At 46.3% G+C, this 17,331-nt stretch overlaps 1 protein-coding gene across 1 annotated transcript; it reads left to right on the top strand.

The window, feature by feature from the left end:
• Nucleotides 1-6,485: 6,485 nt before the first annotated feature.
• Gnat2 (G protein subunit alpha transducin 2) lies at nucleotides 6,486-16,075 on the top strand. Its single transcript, XM_005076630.4, has 8 exons — nucleotides 6,486-6,661; nucleotides 8,987-9,029; nucleotides 9,274-9,415; nucleotides 10,050-10,207; nucleotides 11,672-11,800; nucleotides 12,010-12,139; nucleotides 14,343-14,496; nucleotides 15,069-16,075. Exons 1-8 carry the CDS (start codon nucleotides 6,544-6,546, stop codon nucleotides 15,257-15,259), a joined length of 1,065 nt encoding a protein of 354 aa, XP_005076687.1. The 5' UTR covers nucleotides 6,486-6,543; the 3' UTR covers nucleotides 15,260-16,075.
• The last annotated feature ends 1,256 nt before the right edge of the window (nucleotides 16,076-17,331 follow it).

Below are 17,331 nucleotides of genomic sequence, written 5' to 3'. Positions count from 1 at the left end.
CTTCTCTGTGCTATTTCTGTAAAATGAGTATCTGTTCTATATGATACTGGTGAAGATAAATGAGTTAATTATAAGTGCTTAGACCTGTATCTGGCCTGTAAGTTACTACCCCTCCCCCCCATCAGTGTTCATATAACATTGTTTGACCTGGGATCCTTACTGCAACTCATTGACGTTCCTTGTGGGTTAAGTGTTTTCACAGGGCCACAGACGGCCTCCCAAACCAGCATTCCCATATTCAAGAGCCAGTCTTACTTAAAGGAAACCTGTAAGGGCAAGTCCCCTCACTGCCACTAATTGCCTTTATGAGAAGCAATTGGTCCCTTCCCTATCCTTGCCCTTGGGGGAGTCCTTTGCCACCACCCCCACACTTCATCCCTTCCCTCCTGTCCCCACCCTGAACTCTGGGTCCTGAGCCCCATTCTCTCTATATCTGAGGCGGCCTCCAGGGTGTCTCCTGTCCACCTGTCTTAAATGTCGTCGTGGGATGGGGAGACCAATCGGCAGCAACATCCCTCTGCCTTACAAGTGAGAGGCTATGCCCCCCACTGCAAAAAGACAAAAACACAAACAAGAAACCCCCTACAGTGGCCTTGGGAGGGCAGTGGGGAAATCCAGCTCACAGAGCATCAAAGACTAAAATAGAACAAGAGATACCTTGTTCTTACTTTGTTATGTTTAAATATCAAAACAGGGCCACTGAAAGCTCTCAATACAGAGAGGGTGTATTGAATACATTAGTGGCCATAAACACTAATATAATCTAAGAACCATTTGGCAAAATATAATCAAGGGTCTCAAGTTTTATTGTTTTGACCCAGTAATCCACTCCTAACAAGTCTTTTTTTTTTTAAGATCAAAAAATGATTTTATTGGTGTTTAAAGGGAAAGCCCAGGGCACGTAGCTTGTGACTCTCAGCAGATGCCTGGAAGACGTTTTTAAAAGAGAAAGAAAGAAGTTGTATCTTTCTCAATCAGAACTCAGGAGGATGGGCAGACCCAGCAGCTTCTAGGGATTTCTTCAAGGGATGGGAATTACAAAACTGTTCTTTTAAAAAAGAGTTATCTGAGCCTGGGCAGTCCCAGAACTCAGGAGGCAGAACCAGCAAGATCTGAGTTTGGTGCCAGAGGTCAGCCTGGTCTACAGAGTGAGTTCCAGGACAGCCAGCTATACACAGAGAAACCCTATCTCAAAAAACCAAACCAATACTAATAATAAAAATAAAGGGTTGTCTGAAAAATATCCACAAAGTTGTTCAATATTGCAATGTTTACCAGAGAAAATTTGGAAACATAAAGGCCCAACAACAGGGGAATGATTTTGTTTGTTTGGTCAGTTTTTGGTTTTCCAAGACAGGATTTCTCTGTGTAGCCCTGGCTGTTTTGAAATTCTGTGCAAGCTGCCTCAAGCCACCACCTCCCAGCTAAACAGAGGAATGTTCCAACGAATGCAATGAAATACAGCCATTAATACTATTCTTGGAGGATTTCTTTAATCATGTGAAAGTGTTTATAGCATAAAGTTAGGTGAAAGGATGTGTGCAGAGAACTACACAAATAAAGTGGTCCTAATTGTGATACATGTGATATATACACGGAAAAGAAACACAGAAAGTTACAGTATAATCAAGAGAATGAAAACCAACAAAAATCCTGCAGGACTCTCGAATCACCTGCAATATTCCCCAGACTTAGAAAGTGAGGTATTCTGAATATGGCCCTTAGACACTGTGAGAATGATGGCTTCCAATAGTGAACAAAATAAATCCCAAAATTAGTCAAGTACCATGTGACCATATAGATGCTCATTTATATTCTGGTAAGATGCAAATTTTGACATAATTTTAAGGGTCACAGCCTTCACTGTGTGAGGACTATATCCAGACCTAACTATCTCCCCAGCCAATAGGTGGCAATCCTGTTCTCCACCCAACCCAGGCAAACCAGTTCATGAATGCCTCCATCTTGAAGTCCTACCAGCAACAACACACCCTTCACTATAGAACTCTCCCCCACCCACTTACTTCCAGGTTACGTGGTCTCTAGTGATTGTTGGGAAGTCCACCCTGCTTCCAGCTAAACATCAGTGTCTCACCTACTCAACACAGGCAAAATTTCAGTGGGGCTTCATGTCTATGCAGAGTAGAGACTGGTGAATGAAGGAATAGGTCATGTGTGGCCTTGGACTTTCTAGTATTGAAGCCTTAACGCTGCTTCAGTCTCTGGGACGTCCCAGCCTCTAAACATAGCTTCCTCCTCCTAACCAATTTACATCATGGCTTCTCAGCTGGACATTCCTGCTTTTCTAACCTTCGGCTCCCTGGTGATGTCAGTCTGACTAGGAACATACCTCTACTAGCAGATGTTGGACTTGGGAGAAAACAGCTGAATCGTCCCAGGGATACTGGCCCAGGGCAATTCCCTAAGCCCCCATCCTATTCCCAGACCTTTCTAGAATCAAGCTTGACCCAGCATCAACTCTTCTTACTCCCTCACGTCAGTCACCCAACACTGCATTAACAGCACCATGCAGTCGTCTCTGTGATGGTCTGCAGGTCAGGTGCCCGCCTGTCGTTCAAAGCCCTTCACCAGCTAGTCTCAATTTCCCTTTCCTGTCCTCATCTCCCAGCCCTCCCGTCCTTTCGTGTCCTGTCACATCAAGCTTTGCAGTCTCCCTAAGTCCACATTTACCTCCCATCTTTTCTCTTTCATCCTTTCCTCTCCCTAGACTCACATCCTCCATTTCTGCCCACCTGGCCCCCTGTGGAAACAGTCCATTTCACAATCACCCCTTGCTTTCAACATTAGTGTTATTAAAATGTGGTCCTTCTGTAGCACAGGCTAGCCAAGAACTCTGGGTTCTCAACTTACTGCATGCTCTGTTAAGGGCATGAGCTGCTGGCGCTCTCTCTCTCTCTCTCTCTCTCTCTCTCTCTCTCTCTCTCTCTCTCTCTCTCTCTCTCTCTCTCTCTCTCACACACACACACACACACACACACACCGTTTTTAAAAGTCACAATAGATGTGTGTATAATGGCCTCTCCTTCCAGAGGGTGGAAGCAAGGTTTTCAACAGCTCTGAATCCCCCATCATTAGCACCTGCCCTTTAATTGTTACTCCTCATGTGGACTGCAAGTTCCCAAAGGCAATTCTTCCTGTGTCAGTGTCCCACACTCCATCTGGGGCACAGCTTCTTACTAAATGTGTGGCAGATCCTGAGATCTCCTTCACTTAGCAAACATGCCCAAACTCTTCAGGAACCGGGATCGCTTTCACCCAAAATGATATGGCCATCTAGGGCTGTGAACCAAACACCTGGGTTCCATCCACACACCCTCATGCAGACGGGGGGGGGGCTGTCACTACTCTATTCTTCACTCACCTCTAAAACAGGCACTGTACTTCCTGTGCCTTCTTCACCAAGACACTGTCCCTGAATGTAATAATCAAATGTGACAACCAGGGAAGGCAGGGGGTCTGAGAGTCTCTCAGCTCAAGTGTGAGAGTGGAGCGTTTCCTCCTATGGCTACAGATCAAGCAGAGGCAGCACCCGAGTCTGTAGCAACAGCCGCTGGGACAAGAAAGGGTGCAAGTGTCTCCCCGTGTGTGAGTCCAGCTGGGGGTTCCTCTCAAGCACAGGCCTCCTGTCTGCGGTTTCCCCATTTGCTCAATGGTTTGGTTCTTTTTCTCACCCAGTGGGATGGGTTAGGAAAAGGAAGACTATTGGCTTCTCTATTTACTAAACCATGGGACCTGAAATAAGCTGCAAAGCCACCTTCAGCAAAGGCACAGAAACGGTCGGGCACAACCCTCTGCTGTCCCTTCCTGTGAACAGTTCGGTCTTGAGCACAGGTCTGGTCATGATGTGAGTTACCAGGGCAGGGCAGCGCTGGTGGTATAATTACTGGAGCCTCCTGGCTAGGATTCCAAAAACAGTCACAATTTCAGAGACTCCTGTTTGCCCTTAAGTCACTCAGCAGTTGCCAATCTTCGCCAGGCACCTCAGCAGCTGTTTCTCCTCAGTCTGGAAGGTGGGCAAAGGAGGAGGAGAAACCGCAGCTCCCAGTGTCCGGTTGGGGGCGGGGGCACCAACTTCTCCTCTTTCCTCACCCAACTAAGGGTGCAAATTTAGTCTGTTTATCTTAAGGGTTTTTTCTTTTTTCCACCTTGGCTCTACCTAGGAATCACCTGGGGGAAAATTTAAATCTCATGCCTGGACTGTACTTCAAAGCAATTTAATCAATCTTTAAAAACAGACAAGTAAAACATTTGGGACTGGGGATGTGGCTTAGTTGGTGGAGAATTTTCCTGGCATACACATGGGCCTGGGTTTGATCTCCAGCACCAAATAAACTGGGCTTGAGGGCATATAATTGTGGTACCAGGACGCGGGGGTTAGAAATTCAGGGTAGTCCTTCAGTACACAGGTCCAAGTCTACCCTAGGCTACATGAGACATAGCTAAAAAAGCAACAAACATCTTTCCAGTAAATGCCTGTGTATACATCCCAAATTGTACTTTTGCAGGGTTGAGTTTTCAAACTTGCCAGATGATAACCACATACATTAGCTTCATTTCAGGCTCCAAAATTAATAGTAACTGAAATTCATAGATTCTAAAACACATTCTAAACTATTTCACAGTCATATTTCAGGAAACAGACATAAGGAGCAGGCAATCTGGGGGAGAAACAGTTCCTTCGGGCAGTTCTTCCCAACCTTGAAACCCTGTAGGTCACCCGAAGTATTGTTAAAATGCAGATTATTTCTTGGACTTTCTGAGCTGAGGTTTGAGACTGCCTTCCTAACAAACTTCTAGGGATCTGATGTGGCTGTCCCTTGCATTACACATGGGTAGCAAAGGTCTAAAGAAGTGGTTCTCAACCCGTGGGTCACGACTCATCTGAGGGGTTGAATGGCTTTTTCACAGGGGTCGCATATCAGCCATCCTACATATCAGATATTTACATTACAATAACAGTAGCAAAACTACAGTTATGAAGTAGCACCGAAAATAATTTTATGGTTGGGGGTCACCACAACATGAGGAACTGTATTAAGAGGGTCGAAGCATTCGGAAGGTTGAGAACCACTGTTCTAAAGCATCTCTAGGTGAGGGGCTGCACTGGGAAGAATCAATTAAATGAAGCTACTGGCCCTGAGAACTCTGGCCAATAAGGCGTGTTCAGTGTCTGTGAGGCAACGGTTAGGTTGCACCCTTACTCCCACAGGACAGACAAGATAAGGGCGAGGGGGCAGAGCTATCCCAGCCTCTCCGTAGGCAGAGTCCAACTGCCCAAGGGAGAAGTCTGTTGTGTAAGGTGACACTGACATACTGCCCCCACAAAATACCAACAAAGTTCCCTTAACCAAGTGGAGCCCGTGTGGGGGAAGGGGAAGCAAACAAAATCTCCCTACCACATACTCCCTTTCCTTTTTGTCTTCACTTACCAAATATTTCATTAGGACCCACTAGTAAACCACAAATTCAAGGTAAATCACAGTTGGTCTGTGAATGGAAGAAACGTACAGAGGTAAATAAATTAGAAATACAAAGAACAATATGAATGGTAAGTACTTGAGCCTGATGTGGTCGCACGTGCCTTTAGTATCAGCACTCACTCAGGTAGCAGAGGCAGATGGGTCTCTGAGCTCGAGGTTAGCCTGCTCAAAGCAAACCAGGGATACATAGTAAGATCCTGTCTCAAAAAAAGAAGAAGAGTCAGGCGGTGGTGGTACACACCTTTAGTCCCAGCACGTAGGACGCAGAGGCAGGAGGATCTCTCTGAGTTGGAGATCAGGCTGGTCTACTTAGTGAGTTCCAGGACAGCCAAGGATACTCAGAGAAACCTTGTCTCAAAACCAAAAAAAAACAAAAACAAAAAAAAAAACAAAGAAAAGGAAAAATTCTCTCTCTCTCTCTCTCTCTCTCTCTCTCTATATATATATATATATATATATATATATATATATATATATATACACACACATATATATAAACCAGCACAAAGGAAAAATAATAGCCCCTGGAGCAGCAGCACACACGTCTTTGCCTAAAACCAAGACCTTATATAATCTGAAGATTCAACTTGGGGAGTACCAGTAACCTTCAGCTCTCCAATGCAAGTGAATCCACAGGAACAGAAGCTTTTAGGTGATGAGCTCTTCAGAAAGGAAGGTGGCCATTTCCTCCCAGAGCTCCAGTACCTGCATTCTACCCTGCTGTGTCAAAACCCAGATCATTTCCCTCACTGTAGACCTTCAGAGTCTTCGCCCTTTGACTGGCAGAGCTTTTAATTGGCTTGCCCTGTCATACTGCTAGATATAAAGGGGGCAATCCCTAGATTAAGAAGTAGTTCTCCAGCTGAAGTCGAGTCTGAAACCACGGTAGGCAGAGTGCAAGAACCAGCAATCCGCATTCTCATCCAACTTTCGTGGGAGCAACACAATGCTACTCTATCCCTTCCTGTTTCTCCCAGACAGGAACCTTACTGGAAATTTTAAGAGCTAGAGAAAGAGGTTCTCCTCTGAAGAGACAACAGAGATGGGGAGTGGAATCAGCGCTGAGGACAAGGAACTTGCCAAGAGGTCCAAGGAGCTGGAGAAGAAACTGCAGGAGGATGCTGATAAGGAAGCCAAGACTGTCAAACTGCTGTTGCTTGGTGAGTGACATGAGAGATGAGCTGTGGTTCTTCTTTGTTCTTCGGGTGGGCTGAGGGGGTCTGGCCAACCCCACAAGAAGGGGAGGGCCAGGCGTGCTCTTCTCATCCTGGTCCAGTCTCAAGCTAGCTAAGAAACCAAGCGGAGCTTAGAGCTAAGTTAATATGGAGCCTGCACAAGTCACCACAAGGGCACCCAGAATGTCAGGGTCACTGGAATTGTTTTATTTTTCCTTCAACTATGAATAGTGCAAGGGCAAAGCTGGGCTACCCAACTGCAACAACACTCCTTTTTTGGTTCAACAGCTACCAAGAACCCTGGCCATGCAGGCACACACCAAACCTGCAGTCAGAGAACTATGGCATACAATGAGTGAACAGAACTGTCTCAGTCATGGATCCATAAAGTCGCATGATCCCAACACATAGTCCCAAGGATAAGCCTACTGGTTTCTGACAAGTAGACTGGATCCTTCTCCCTGCTTTCAAAATAAATGCTGGAGAACCTGGTAGGGAGGGGAGGGCCACAGGGAAGATGGCATCTTTAACCACAGAATGCCCTCCTGGCTTTCTAGTAAGTAATTGCTCTAAGCTGCTGACATCAAAGGCTCGTCCATTCTAAGCAGATCACTGGTTGATGTAGAGATGGTAAAAGCACCTCTGTGGGTCAGTCATAGGAGCAGATCATGGTTTCAAATAGAAAATAAGAAAAACCCTAGAAACAAAAACACCAATGGGACTCCTGAAGTGGGGTTGCTGGATCTATGTAGCAGAAAGCTGGCTGCCTGGGACAGGTTTCCATAAAGAACCTGGAGACCGGAGCAATAAAGACCAAAAACACACTAAAGGGGCCTATTTGTAAGCTGGCCCCAGGCTCTGAGGAATTCAGGAGTCACACACAGGAACAGGTGCTGATGGCCCCAGGCTCTGAGGAATTCAGGAGTCACACACAGGAACAGGTGCTGATGGCCCCAGGCTCTGAGGAATTCAGGAGTCACACACAGGAACAGGTGCTGATGGCCCCAGGCTGAGGAATTCAGGAGTCACACACAGGAACAGGTGCTGATGGCCCCAGGCTCTGAGGAATTCAGGAGTCACACACAGGAACAGGTGCTGATGGCCCCAGGCTCTGAGGAATTCAGGAGTCACACACAGGAACAGGTGCTGATGGCCCCAGGCTCTGAGGAATTCAGGAGTCACACACAGGAACAGGTGCTGATGGCCCCAGGCTCTGAGGAATTCAGGAGTCACACACAGGAACAGGTGCTGATGGCCCCAGGCTCTGAGGAATTCAGGAGTCACACACAGGAACAGGTGCTGATGGCCCCAGGCTGAGGAATTCAGGAGTCACACACAGGAACAGGTGCTGATGGCCCCAGGCTGAGGAATTCAGGAGTCACACACAGGAACAGGTGCTGATGGACCCAGGCTGAGGAATTCAGGAGTCACACACAGGAACAGGTGCTGATGGACCCAGGCTGAGGAATTCAGGAGTCACACACAGGAACAGGTGCTGATGGACCCAGGCTCTGAGGAATTCAGGAGTCACACACAGGAACAGGTGCTGATGGCCCCAGGCTCTGAGGAATTCAGGAGTCACACACAGGAACAGGTGCTGATGGCCCCAGGCTGAGGAATTCAGGAGTCACACACGGGAACAGGGACTGGCAGATCTTTTAAGCCTAAGCAGATTGTCTAGGTTCAGGATAAGCAGCTTAGAGGAAACAAACACAGGCAAGGTGGGAGGAGACTTAGGGATCAGGTCAGTAGAGGCCTGGAAGGAATGTGAGTTCTTGATGGGCAAGAGGACCGCCTAAATAAGGACATTAGAATGTTTTAGCCAATAACAGACACCATCATGGTAGGGAAAACAGTATCTCAGTGAAGAGCCCAGTTCTTTCCAATCCTAACAAGACTATTGCCTATGTCAAAAATAGGCAGTGTGAATATCTTAGAGGAATTTCTATGAATCTTCAGTGGTTTCCAATGGGAAGATTTCTTGAGTCCCAGAGGCCACAAGCCATCTGGAGATACTTGGTTGTCACAACTAAGAGTGGGATGCTAGTGGCCTCTAGTGGGTAGAGACCAGGAATGGTTCTAAACAGCTTACAATGTATAGGGCGGCCATAAAAAAAAAAAAAAAAAAAAGAAAATCCAGTCCTCAATGCAAGTAGTGCTAATGGGGAAAAGCTACTCTAAATCCAGGTTGAATGGCCTGAGCTCATGGTATCTCTCAGTAAGTCTCCCAGAGAGCACAGTTCACATACCATCTTCTGGACCATTGAGGAGAACTGGTGGGAACTGAAGGCATGGACATTTCCCTTCTAGGTGCTGGAGAGTCAGGAAAGAGCACTATCGTCAAACAGATGAAGTGAGTGGCAACAGAACCCCCGAGGGACTGAGGTGCAGGCATCAGTGGAGCCCATGCTGATGTTGAGCAGAAGGGTCCTTAGCTCCAAAGGACCTGATTTTCCACATCCCTCCCCTCACCCTGCACTTGGAGACAGCAGTAGACATACAGGGGGTTTCCTATGACCCTTATATCCCCCCAGAGTCCAAATCCCTTAGGTCTGGTTCTCAGGTACTGCTAAAAGTTAAGTGTCTGTTCCTTGAAGGATCATTCACCAGGATGGATACTCGCCAGAAGAATGCCTAGAGTTCAAATCTGTCATCTACGGGAACGTGTTGCAGTCCATCCTGGCTATCATCAGAGCCATGTCCACACTAGGCATTGACTATGGTGAACCAAGTTGTGCGGTACGTGATTAATGTTATCTGGTTCAGGGTGGAAACAGAAGAAATAGACAAGAGACCAACAAACCACAGGTAAGTCGGGTAAGAAAAAGTTCTGTGTAACTCAAACTGCATCTGCCAAGCTTCAAATCATCTTAGTTCTAGGAGAGTAAGGAACCTCTACCTTTATAACAAATGCTTACAAATTCGACTCACAGCATCTTTTTGCCTTTTAATCTTATTTTATCACTTAAATTCTCTCTTTGAGCTTCTTGCACTAGCCATGGGACTTTTATAAGCTAATACACTAACCTTTTATACACTGAAATACACTAGGTTATGTACTGCAGGGCTGATTTTAAATTTTCAGTCCCTGCAGCAAAGGACCTATACTTTCTAGCCATCCACTTTCAGCCTAATCTGAAGTCTAAAACCTGAAGGATCACCTGGAACTATCCTCTAGGCATCCCAGGACTGGCTACATCTGGAGAACATGCTCAGAGTAAATTAGCATGCTTCCTTAAACTGTGTCTTCACTCAGACCTTAGACTTTGGTAGCAATGCAACACGCTTTCCATTCAGCAAGTTCCCAGAAACCTCCTGGTAAGTCACTAAAGTCCTCCTAGCTCATTCTCAATCACATTTCTGGATTACACAGGATGCAGGTCGACAGCTCAACAACCTGGCTGACTCCATGGAGGAGGGGACCATGCCTCCTGAGCTGGTGGAGGTCATCAGGAAGTTGTGGAAGGACAGTGGCGTTCAAGCCTGCTTTGACAGAGCTGCAGAGTTCCAGCTCAATGACTCGGCATCTTAGTAAGACTCTGGGGAGGAGGGGGTTATGATACCCAGGAGAAACCTCACCCAGCCTTAAGTTCCAGGCTGTGGGAGCTGCAGACCCACAAACTGAATAACGGCTATAGAGACATTACCCTGGTTTGCATTCCTTTACACTGCCTCCCTGCAGCCTATGAAGCTGAAGATACAAAATTCAAAACAGGGACTCTGCTTAGCAGTCCTTGGTCCTATCTCAAGAGGCAAACCAAAGAAAGATGGTCAGACACTGAGACCATCAACTTTGCAAAGCTGGTTCCAAAATGATAAGAGACACAGTTATCAACCCTCAACAGTACAGTATCAGAAGTAGGCATGAGTTTTAAGACCAAACAAACTCGTATTTACCCTGCCACCTCATCTTGCAATAAATGTATCATTTGGTTTCTGGAATCTTCTCTTCCTAAGTGAGATTCTGTCCCTGCTAGGTACATAACATACACTCTATCTCAGGGGCCTTGTTTGTACACTAGCCTTCAAAGTACATTAACTCCATTTTCTAGTAGAAAACCTGCAGTCAGGCGAAGTTAGTTAACTTGGCAAAGACTGTGTACATAAACAGCAGAGGCTGCACTTGGGTCCACAACCACACAACTACAAAGCTGAGTTTCTATAGTATGCCACCAGGTTTTCTTATTTTGGGTTGAGACAGGGTCTTACTTTGTAGCCAAAGCTGGCCTGAAACTCAGTCCTCCTGCCTCAGTCTCCAAGTAATCCCTCTGAAGTTCTCCTTTATCTGTAAAATGGGGACCTGAGTCTCCAAGTCTCAGACTTGGTGAGAATTTACATATGAGAATATATGGTGTACACCAGAAATGCCAGTTTTCCTTCCCTCTCCATATTAAGTCATCTTATTTCACATCTGCCCTCTTTCTACCCTTTGTGAACTCCTCATGATCTTGAGAAAACTTCTAAACACACAAAAGTGGAATACACAGTGAACAGGCTAGTTTGCAGCTGATTCATGGCCTCTCTTAGTTCACTTAAGCCCCCTCCCACTGGATTATTTTTAAATACTCTGCAGCTATCACATCGTCCTAACAATTTCATTATGTATTTAAAATGCAAAGAAGAAATATCAAAGTGTGTTCACATTCCCATTTGAGTCAGGAGAGAAGGTTCACACATTGCCTTGTCTTGCATCTTCAGGGTCTCTTTCAATCTATTTCCTGTCTTGATGGAACTTTGGACACACATTTAAACAAGTCTTATTCTAGAGTCTAGAAAGGCTTAGTCAGGAGGACAGAACACTTCCTCATGTGGGTGTGGCCCTCTGCCCCTTTCTTTCCTAAGAACACGAGCGTTTGTACAATCCTGGATTCTGTGCTGAGGACTCCAGTTCTACGTCTATCACTGTATTAATTGTATGCTGGGGGAGAACCTTGGCCTCCTTTAGTCTTGACTTTGAAGACTGTAACATCACCAGTGCCACTCTCTTTTTGCTAGCTACCTGAACCAGCTGGACCGGATTACAGACCCTGACTATCTCCCTAATGAGCAAGACGTGCTTCGATCCAGAGTCAAAACCACAGGCATCATCGAAACCAAGTTTTCTGTTAAAGATTTGAATTTCAGGTTAGCTTTCAGTTCCCTGGGGCATCTCGGGTCTCACAGCTTGTTTCTTGGCCTTTGCTGAAGCCCAATCCAAATTACTGTCCTCCTGCTTCTCCTATTTCTGATTTTGCTAACTGATCCCACCAAGCAGCCGCCTCTCAGGGTGAATACCAAAGACAAATGAGTCACACGTTGGCCACACCCATGAGAACAGCTGTTTCTTCCCTTAGGATGTTTGATGTGGGAGGGCAGAGATCGGAGAGAAAGAAATGGATCCACTGCTTTGAGGGCGTCACCTGCATTATTTTCTGTGCCGCTCTCAGTGCCTACGACATGGTGCTGGTGGAAGATGAGGAAGTGGTGAGTGGGGTTGACACCAGTTTCCGTGGCACTGGTCTCATGGCCTTCTCCAAACCTTGTCATTTCCCTGCCCAGCTGGCTAACACTGACAGCCTGGGCATCTCCTAGCAGAGCAAGCTCTGCCTCGGTTTATTTATTTATTTATTTGGTTTTTCGAGACAGGGTTTCTCTGTGGCTTTGGAGGCTGTCCTGGAACTCGCTCTTGTAGACCAGGCTGGTCTCGAACTCACAGAGATCCGCCTGCCTCTGCCTCCCGAGTGCTGGGATTATCTACCTCGGTTTATTAATTACTCCAGAAAATTCCTTTTCTGCTACGGGTTCTAGGTTAGCACTTCAAAGCTCTAAATACTGAGCGTGAGTAATGGGTCTGAGATTAGGAATCCAAGCATCTGACAGCCATCCCAAAGCCCAAGAGGAAGTGATGCCACCTGGAGGCAGGGAGATGAAGACAGTGCAAGCACTTGAGATGTCTACGATGCGCCAGTTTCCTCCTCTGAGCTTTGAGAGAGTCAAAGATGTGAAAACACCAGTGTCCGTGTTGACAGCTACTCAACAGAAAATACAGCTTTTACCTCGCTGTCTCTCCAGCTTTGGTCTATCCCACTGTCAGTCACTCCAGTTTTGGTTTATCCCACTCACTCCAGCTTTGGTCTATCCCACTGTCAGTCACTGCAGCTTTGGTCTATCCCACTATCACTCCAGCTTTGGTCTATCCCACTGTCACTGCAGCTTTGGTCTATCCCACTGTCAGTCACTGCAGCTTTGGTCTATCCCACTGTCAGTCACTGCAGCTTTGGTCTATCCCACTGTCACTGCAGCTTTGGTCTATCCCACTGTCAGTCACTGCAGCTTTGGTCTATCCTGCTGACACTTCAGCTTTGGTCTATCCCACTGACACTCCAGTTTTGGTCTATTCCACTGTCACTGCAGCTTTGGTCTATCCCACTGACACTCCAGTTTTGGTCTATTCCACTGTCACTGCAGCTTTGGTCTATCCCACTGTCAGTCACTCCAGCTTTGGTCTATTCCACTGTAAGTCACTGCAGATTTGGTCTATCCCACTGTCAGTCACTGCAGCTTTGGTCTATCCCACTGTCAGTCACTCCAGCTTTGGTCTATTCCACTGTCACTGCAGCTTTGGTCTATCCTGCTGACACTGCAGCTTTGGTCTATCCCACTGTCACTCCAGCTTTGGTCTATCCCACTGTCACTCCAGCTTTGGTTCTCTTCCCTTCTCTTTAACTGGAAGGGTTCACAGTGGAACACTCTGTACCTTTTAGCCAAAAAGGTCTTCTTACAGCATCATTTACATCCCAAGATCACTTCCATTTTACCCTGAGTTTACCAGGTATTTAAGTATCAACAGCAGGAGCATTGACAGCGAGGAAAGGCTGCATATCAGTTTTCCCTGCTTAGATGACAAGAATGAATCCAAGTCAGCTGATGGCACACTTCAGATCCCTAATGGCCTGTTCCCTAAATGCTCTAATGTGGGTACTGGCTAATGCTGGACTCTGCAGACACACCTCTCCTTCTCTCTCTTTTTTGTTTTGTTTTGTTTTAGAGACAGGGTTTCTCTGTATTGCTTTGGAGGTTGCCCTGGAACTCACTCTGTAGACCAGGCTGGCCTCAAACTCACAGAGATCTGCCTGCCTCTGCCTGCCGAGTGCTGGGATTAAAGGCGTGCACCACCCCAGTCCGGCTCTCCTTGTCTTTCAAAGTAGCTATGAGGAAGAAGGAAGAAGTGCTGATGTATGGCTCTGGAAATCCACCCAAACTTTACCTGTGGCACTGGGGCCAAAGAATCCATGTCACAGTCATGCCCCAGCTAAAATCTGGGACCCCTGACACAAGCTTAACAAAAGCGAGAAACAGTGCTAATTTGGACCTGGTTTCAGCCTAACAGCGGCACTATGGATTTTACTTGGGCTCTGGCAGCTAAAGATCTCCACAGACACATGTCTTCTTTAGCATAACTCTATGAGGAAACCGAAACTCTGGGAAGCTAATAAACTCCCTCAAACCAGAGCTATTAAAACGACAGAAAGGAAATTTGAATGTTTAGTTGTACCCCATCACACTAAAAACAGATGATCTGTTCCCTTGCTTTGCCTTTATATTTGGAACACGGGTCTGTTCGGTTAGAACAGGAATAAGCAGACACTCATCCCACAAGCTGATCCCCACGATGTTTCTTCACCAGAATCGCATGCATGAATCTCTGCACCTGTTCAACAGCATCTGTAACCACAAGTTCTTTGCGGCCACGTCCATCGTTCTCTTCCTCAACAAGAAGGACCTCTTTGAGGAGAAAATTAAGAAAGTCCACCTCAGTATCTGTTTTCCGGAATATGATGGTAGGTGCAGACTGCTGCAGACAAGAGTGATGTGGTGATGGGATCGCCTCACCCCACAGGCCAAAGGCACATAAAGGGGCTCACCCAGCAAGAGGAGACAGAGACCTTTCCTCCATTCCGTTGTTTCCCTCACGTGAGGAGGACCTGCGGGCAGGACAGAGCCTCACTCCCCAGTCACCTGCAGGCAGGACAGAGTCCCCAGTCACCTGCAGGCAGGACAAAGGCTCACTCCCCAGTCACCTGCAGGCAGGACAGAGGCTCACTCCCCAGTCACCTGCAGGCAGGACAGAGTCTCACTCCCTAGTCACCTACAGGCAGGACAGAGTCCCCAGTCACCTGCAGGCAGGACAGAGTCTCACTCCCCAGTCACCTGTAGGCAGGACAGAGTCCCCAGTCACCTGCAGGCAGGACAGAGCCTCACTCCCCAGTCACCTCCACAAAAGACAGAGCCTCACTCCCCTAACAGTCCCTGACTACATCTGTCTACTACAATACTCCAAGAAGCAAATTCGTCACCTGAAAATTGAGCACTTAGGTTAATTTATTCCATTTTACTTATTTCTTTTAACCAGGAAACAACTCCTATGAGGATGCTGGGAATTATATCAAGAGCCAGTTCCTTGACCTCAACATGAGAAAAGATGTCAAAGAAATCTACAGTCACATGACCTGTGCTACAGACACACAAAATGTCAAATTTGTGTTTGATGCAGTTACTGACATTATCATCAAAGAAAACCTCAAGGACTGTGGGCTGTTTTAATGCGCAGTTCCTCAGGTGTACATTCTACAAGCAGGCTTAGCATCTGAGAGGCTGTATATAGAAATTTAGTCAACAAGAACCAACACACGACAAATAAGCCATTCTGTTGGAGACACAGAAGGCATGCCTACAACTGTTTTCAAGTAGTGTGGCTAGTACAGCTTAAAGAATGTGTGGTCAAGGATCCTAAGACCCAGGTTCCAGTACTGGTTCTGCTTAGCACAGTAGAAATTTTTTCTGCTGCAAAATCCCCTCGCCTATATAATGAAGGTAACTTCCTTACCTACTTCACAGGGCCATTCTCAAGAGCACAAACCTAACTGAAGGGAAAGCACATGGAAGCTGCTATGGTTAGCCACAGAAAGCCCATGAAGGCATAACTGATAGATACAACACTTGGCTATTAGAATAAACTATTTCAAAGTGTTATCAGCAAACCTTCCTTACACTGAGCGATAAACTATTAAAAATTAAACCTGCCCCTGGGGTTTTACTAGCAGATCAATATGCCTCAGCTCAGAAACCTGGATCACTGGAGAAAGCATGTGAGCCTGCTCATTTCTAAGGCACTCATTCAGAAATGACCGTCTTTATCATCCCTCTCCCCTACCCTGGGTTCCGAGTTTCCTTTCTCTATAACTAACTGCCTAGCTACAATGCAAGAGTGTCTGGCTGAACGTGAGGACATCAACATACCCCCACTTAAGACTGCACCGCCGCCACTTCTGTATCATAGAATCTGAACAAGCAACCAATCTGAATTCTCATTCCAACTGCTACATGTTTCACAAGAACAAAGGCGACCGCTGAGCTTGTTTTAGGCACTGGAAATTTTTGCAGCTGGGTCCACACAAGGCTGGCTGCAAACATCTTCCCAAACAAACCAAGGGTAAATTATTCCTTTGAACTCCTCTGAGGGGAAATGAAGCTTGCATTTATCTTGACAGGAGGTGGTGAAGCCATGTATAGATTTAGCATTTACAACTACTAGTAAGGAAAGCACTTGGCATCCATGGTTTAGTGTATAAAAGAAAGTGTCAATTACAATGAAAATCTGCCCCTTGCCAGAAACACCCATTCACACTTAGCTGCTTCCAGCAATATTAATACTAGACTAGAGCCAGCCAGCCTCATGAGCTTGAAAAAAAAGCATCGAAGAACCAATCTGCGACCACTAAAATGAGGACTCACTTCATAGTCTGAACAAGTTAAATGAACACACATACATACATACACACTCCAACCTGCCAGAATCACCATAGGAAATACTCTAGGTATGGCTAGTAACATCAACAAAAACCCCTTCAATCAAAAATAAATAATAAACAAACCCCATCTGGCCAAAGCACTTGCAGAAAAGGTAGTATAAGGATTACCTCAAATGGCACACCCCAGCCATCAGCAATCTGTCCACAAACTCCTATAGCAGGTTGAAAAAGGCTGTGGTTCTCTCTTCAGAGTGATATTCTGTTTGCTTTTTCTATTTTTATGAGATGGGGTTTCATTGTATTGCCCAAACTGCTTGAGTTTGTGAGTTCAAGAGATCCATTTGCTCTGGTGAAGAGGACTACAGGCATACACCAACACTCCCAACTCAGATTTTTTTTTTCAGATTCTTATTTTATGTGTTTGAGTGTTTTGCCTGCATATGTCTGTGAACCACTTGGATGTTAGTTGTCCACAGACATCAGAACCTGTAACTAGAGTCACATGATTTGTGTTGTGAGACACCATGTGGGTGCTGGGAATAGAACCCAGGTCCTCTGGAAGAGCAGCCAGTGGCTTTTTATTTTTTTTCACATTCCAATCCCAGTTCCCCCTCCCTCCTTTCCTCTTACTACTCCCCCCTCCTCCCATCTGCTCCAAGGAGAGGGTACGGCCTCCTCTAGGAAGTCTACCAAGTCTGTCCCATCATCTCATTGAGGCAGGACCAAGGCTCCTCTCTACCTCCCACAGCCGTGTCTAGGCTGGGCATGGTATCTGTCCATATAGAATGGGCTCCACTAAGTCAGTCTGTGCATTAGTGTTAGATCCTGGACCCACTGCCAGTGGCCTTATATATTGTCCCAATC

The sequence above is a fragment of the Mesocricetus auratus genome, unplaced genomic scaffold (genome assembly GCF_017639785.1).
Source record: "Mesocricetus auratus isolate SY011 unplaced genomic scaffold, BCM_Maur_2.0 Super-Scaffold_100009, whole genome shotgun sequence".
Classification (NCBI taxonomy): Eukaryota; Metazoa; Chordata; class Mammalia; order Rodentia; family Cricetidae; genus Mesocricetus; species Mesocricetus auratus.
The sequence above is the reverse complement of the archived record's forward strand: the minus strand, read 5'-3'. Positions and strand labels throughout refer to the sequence as shown.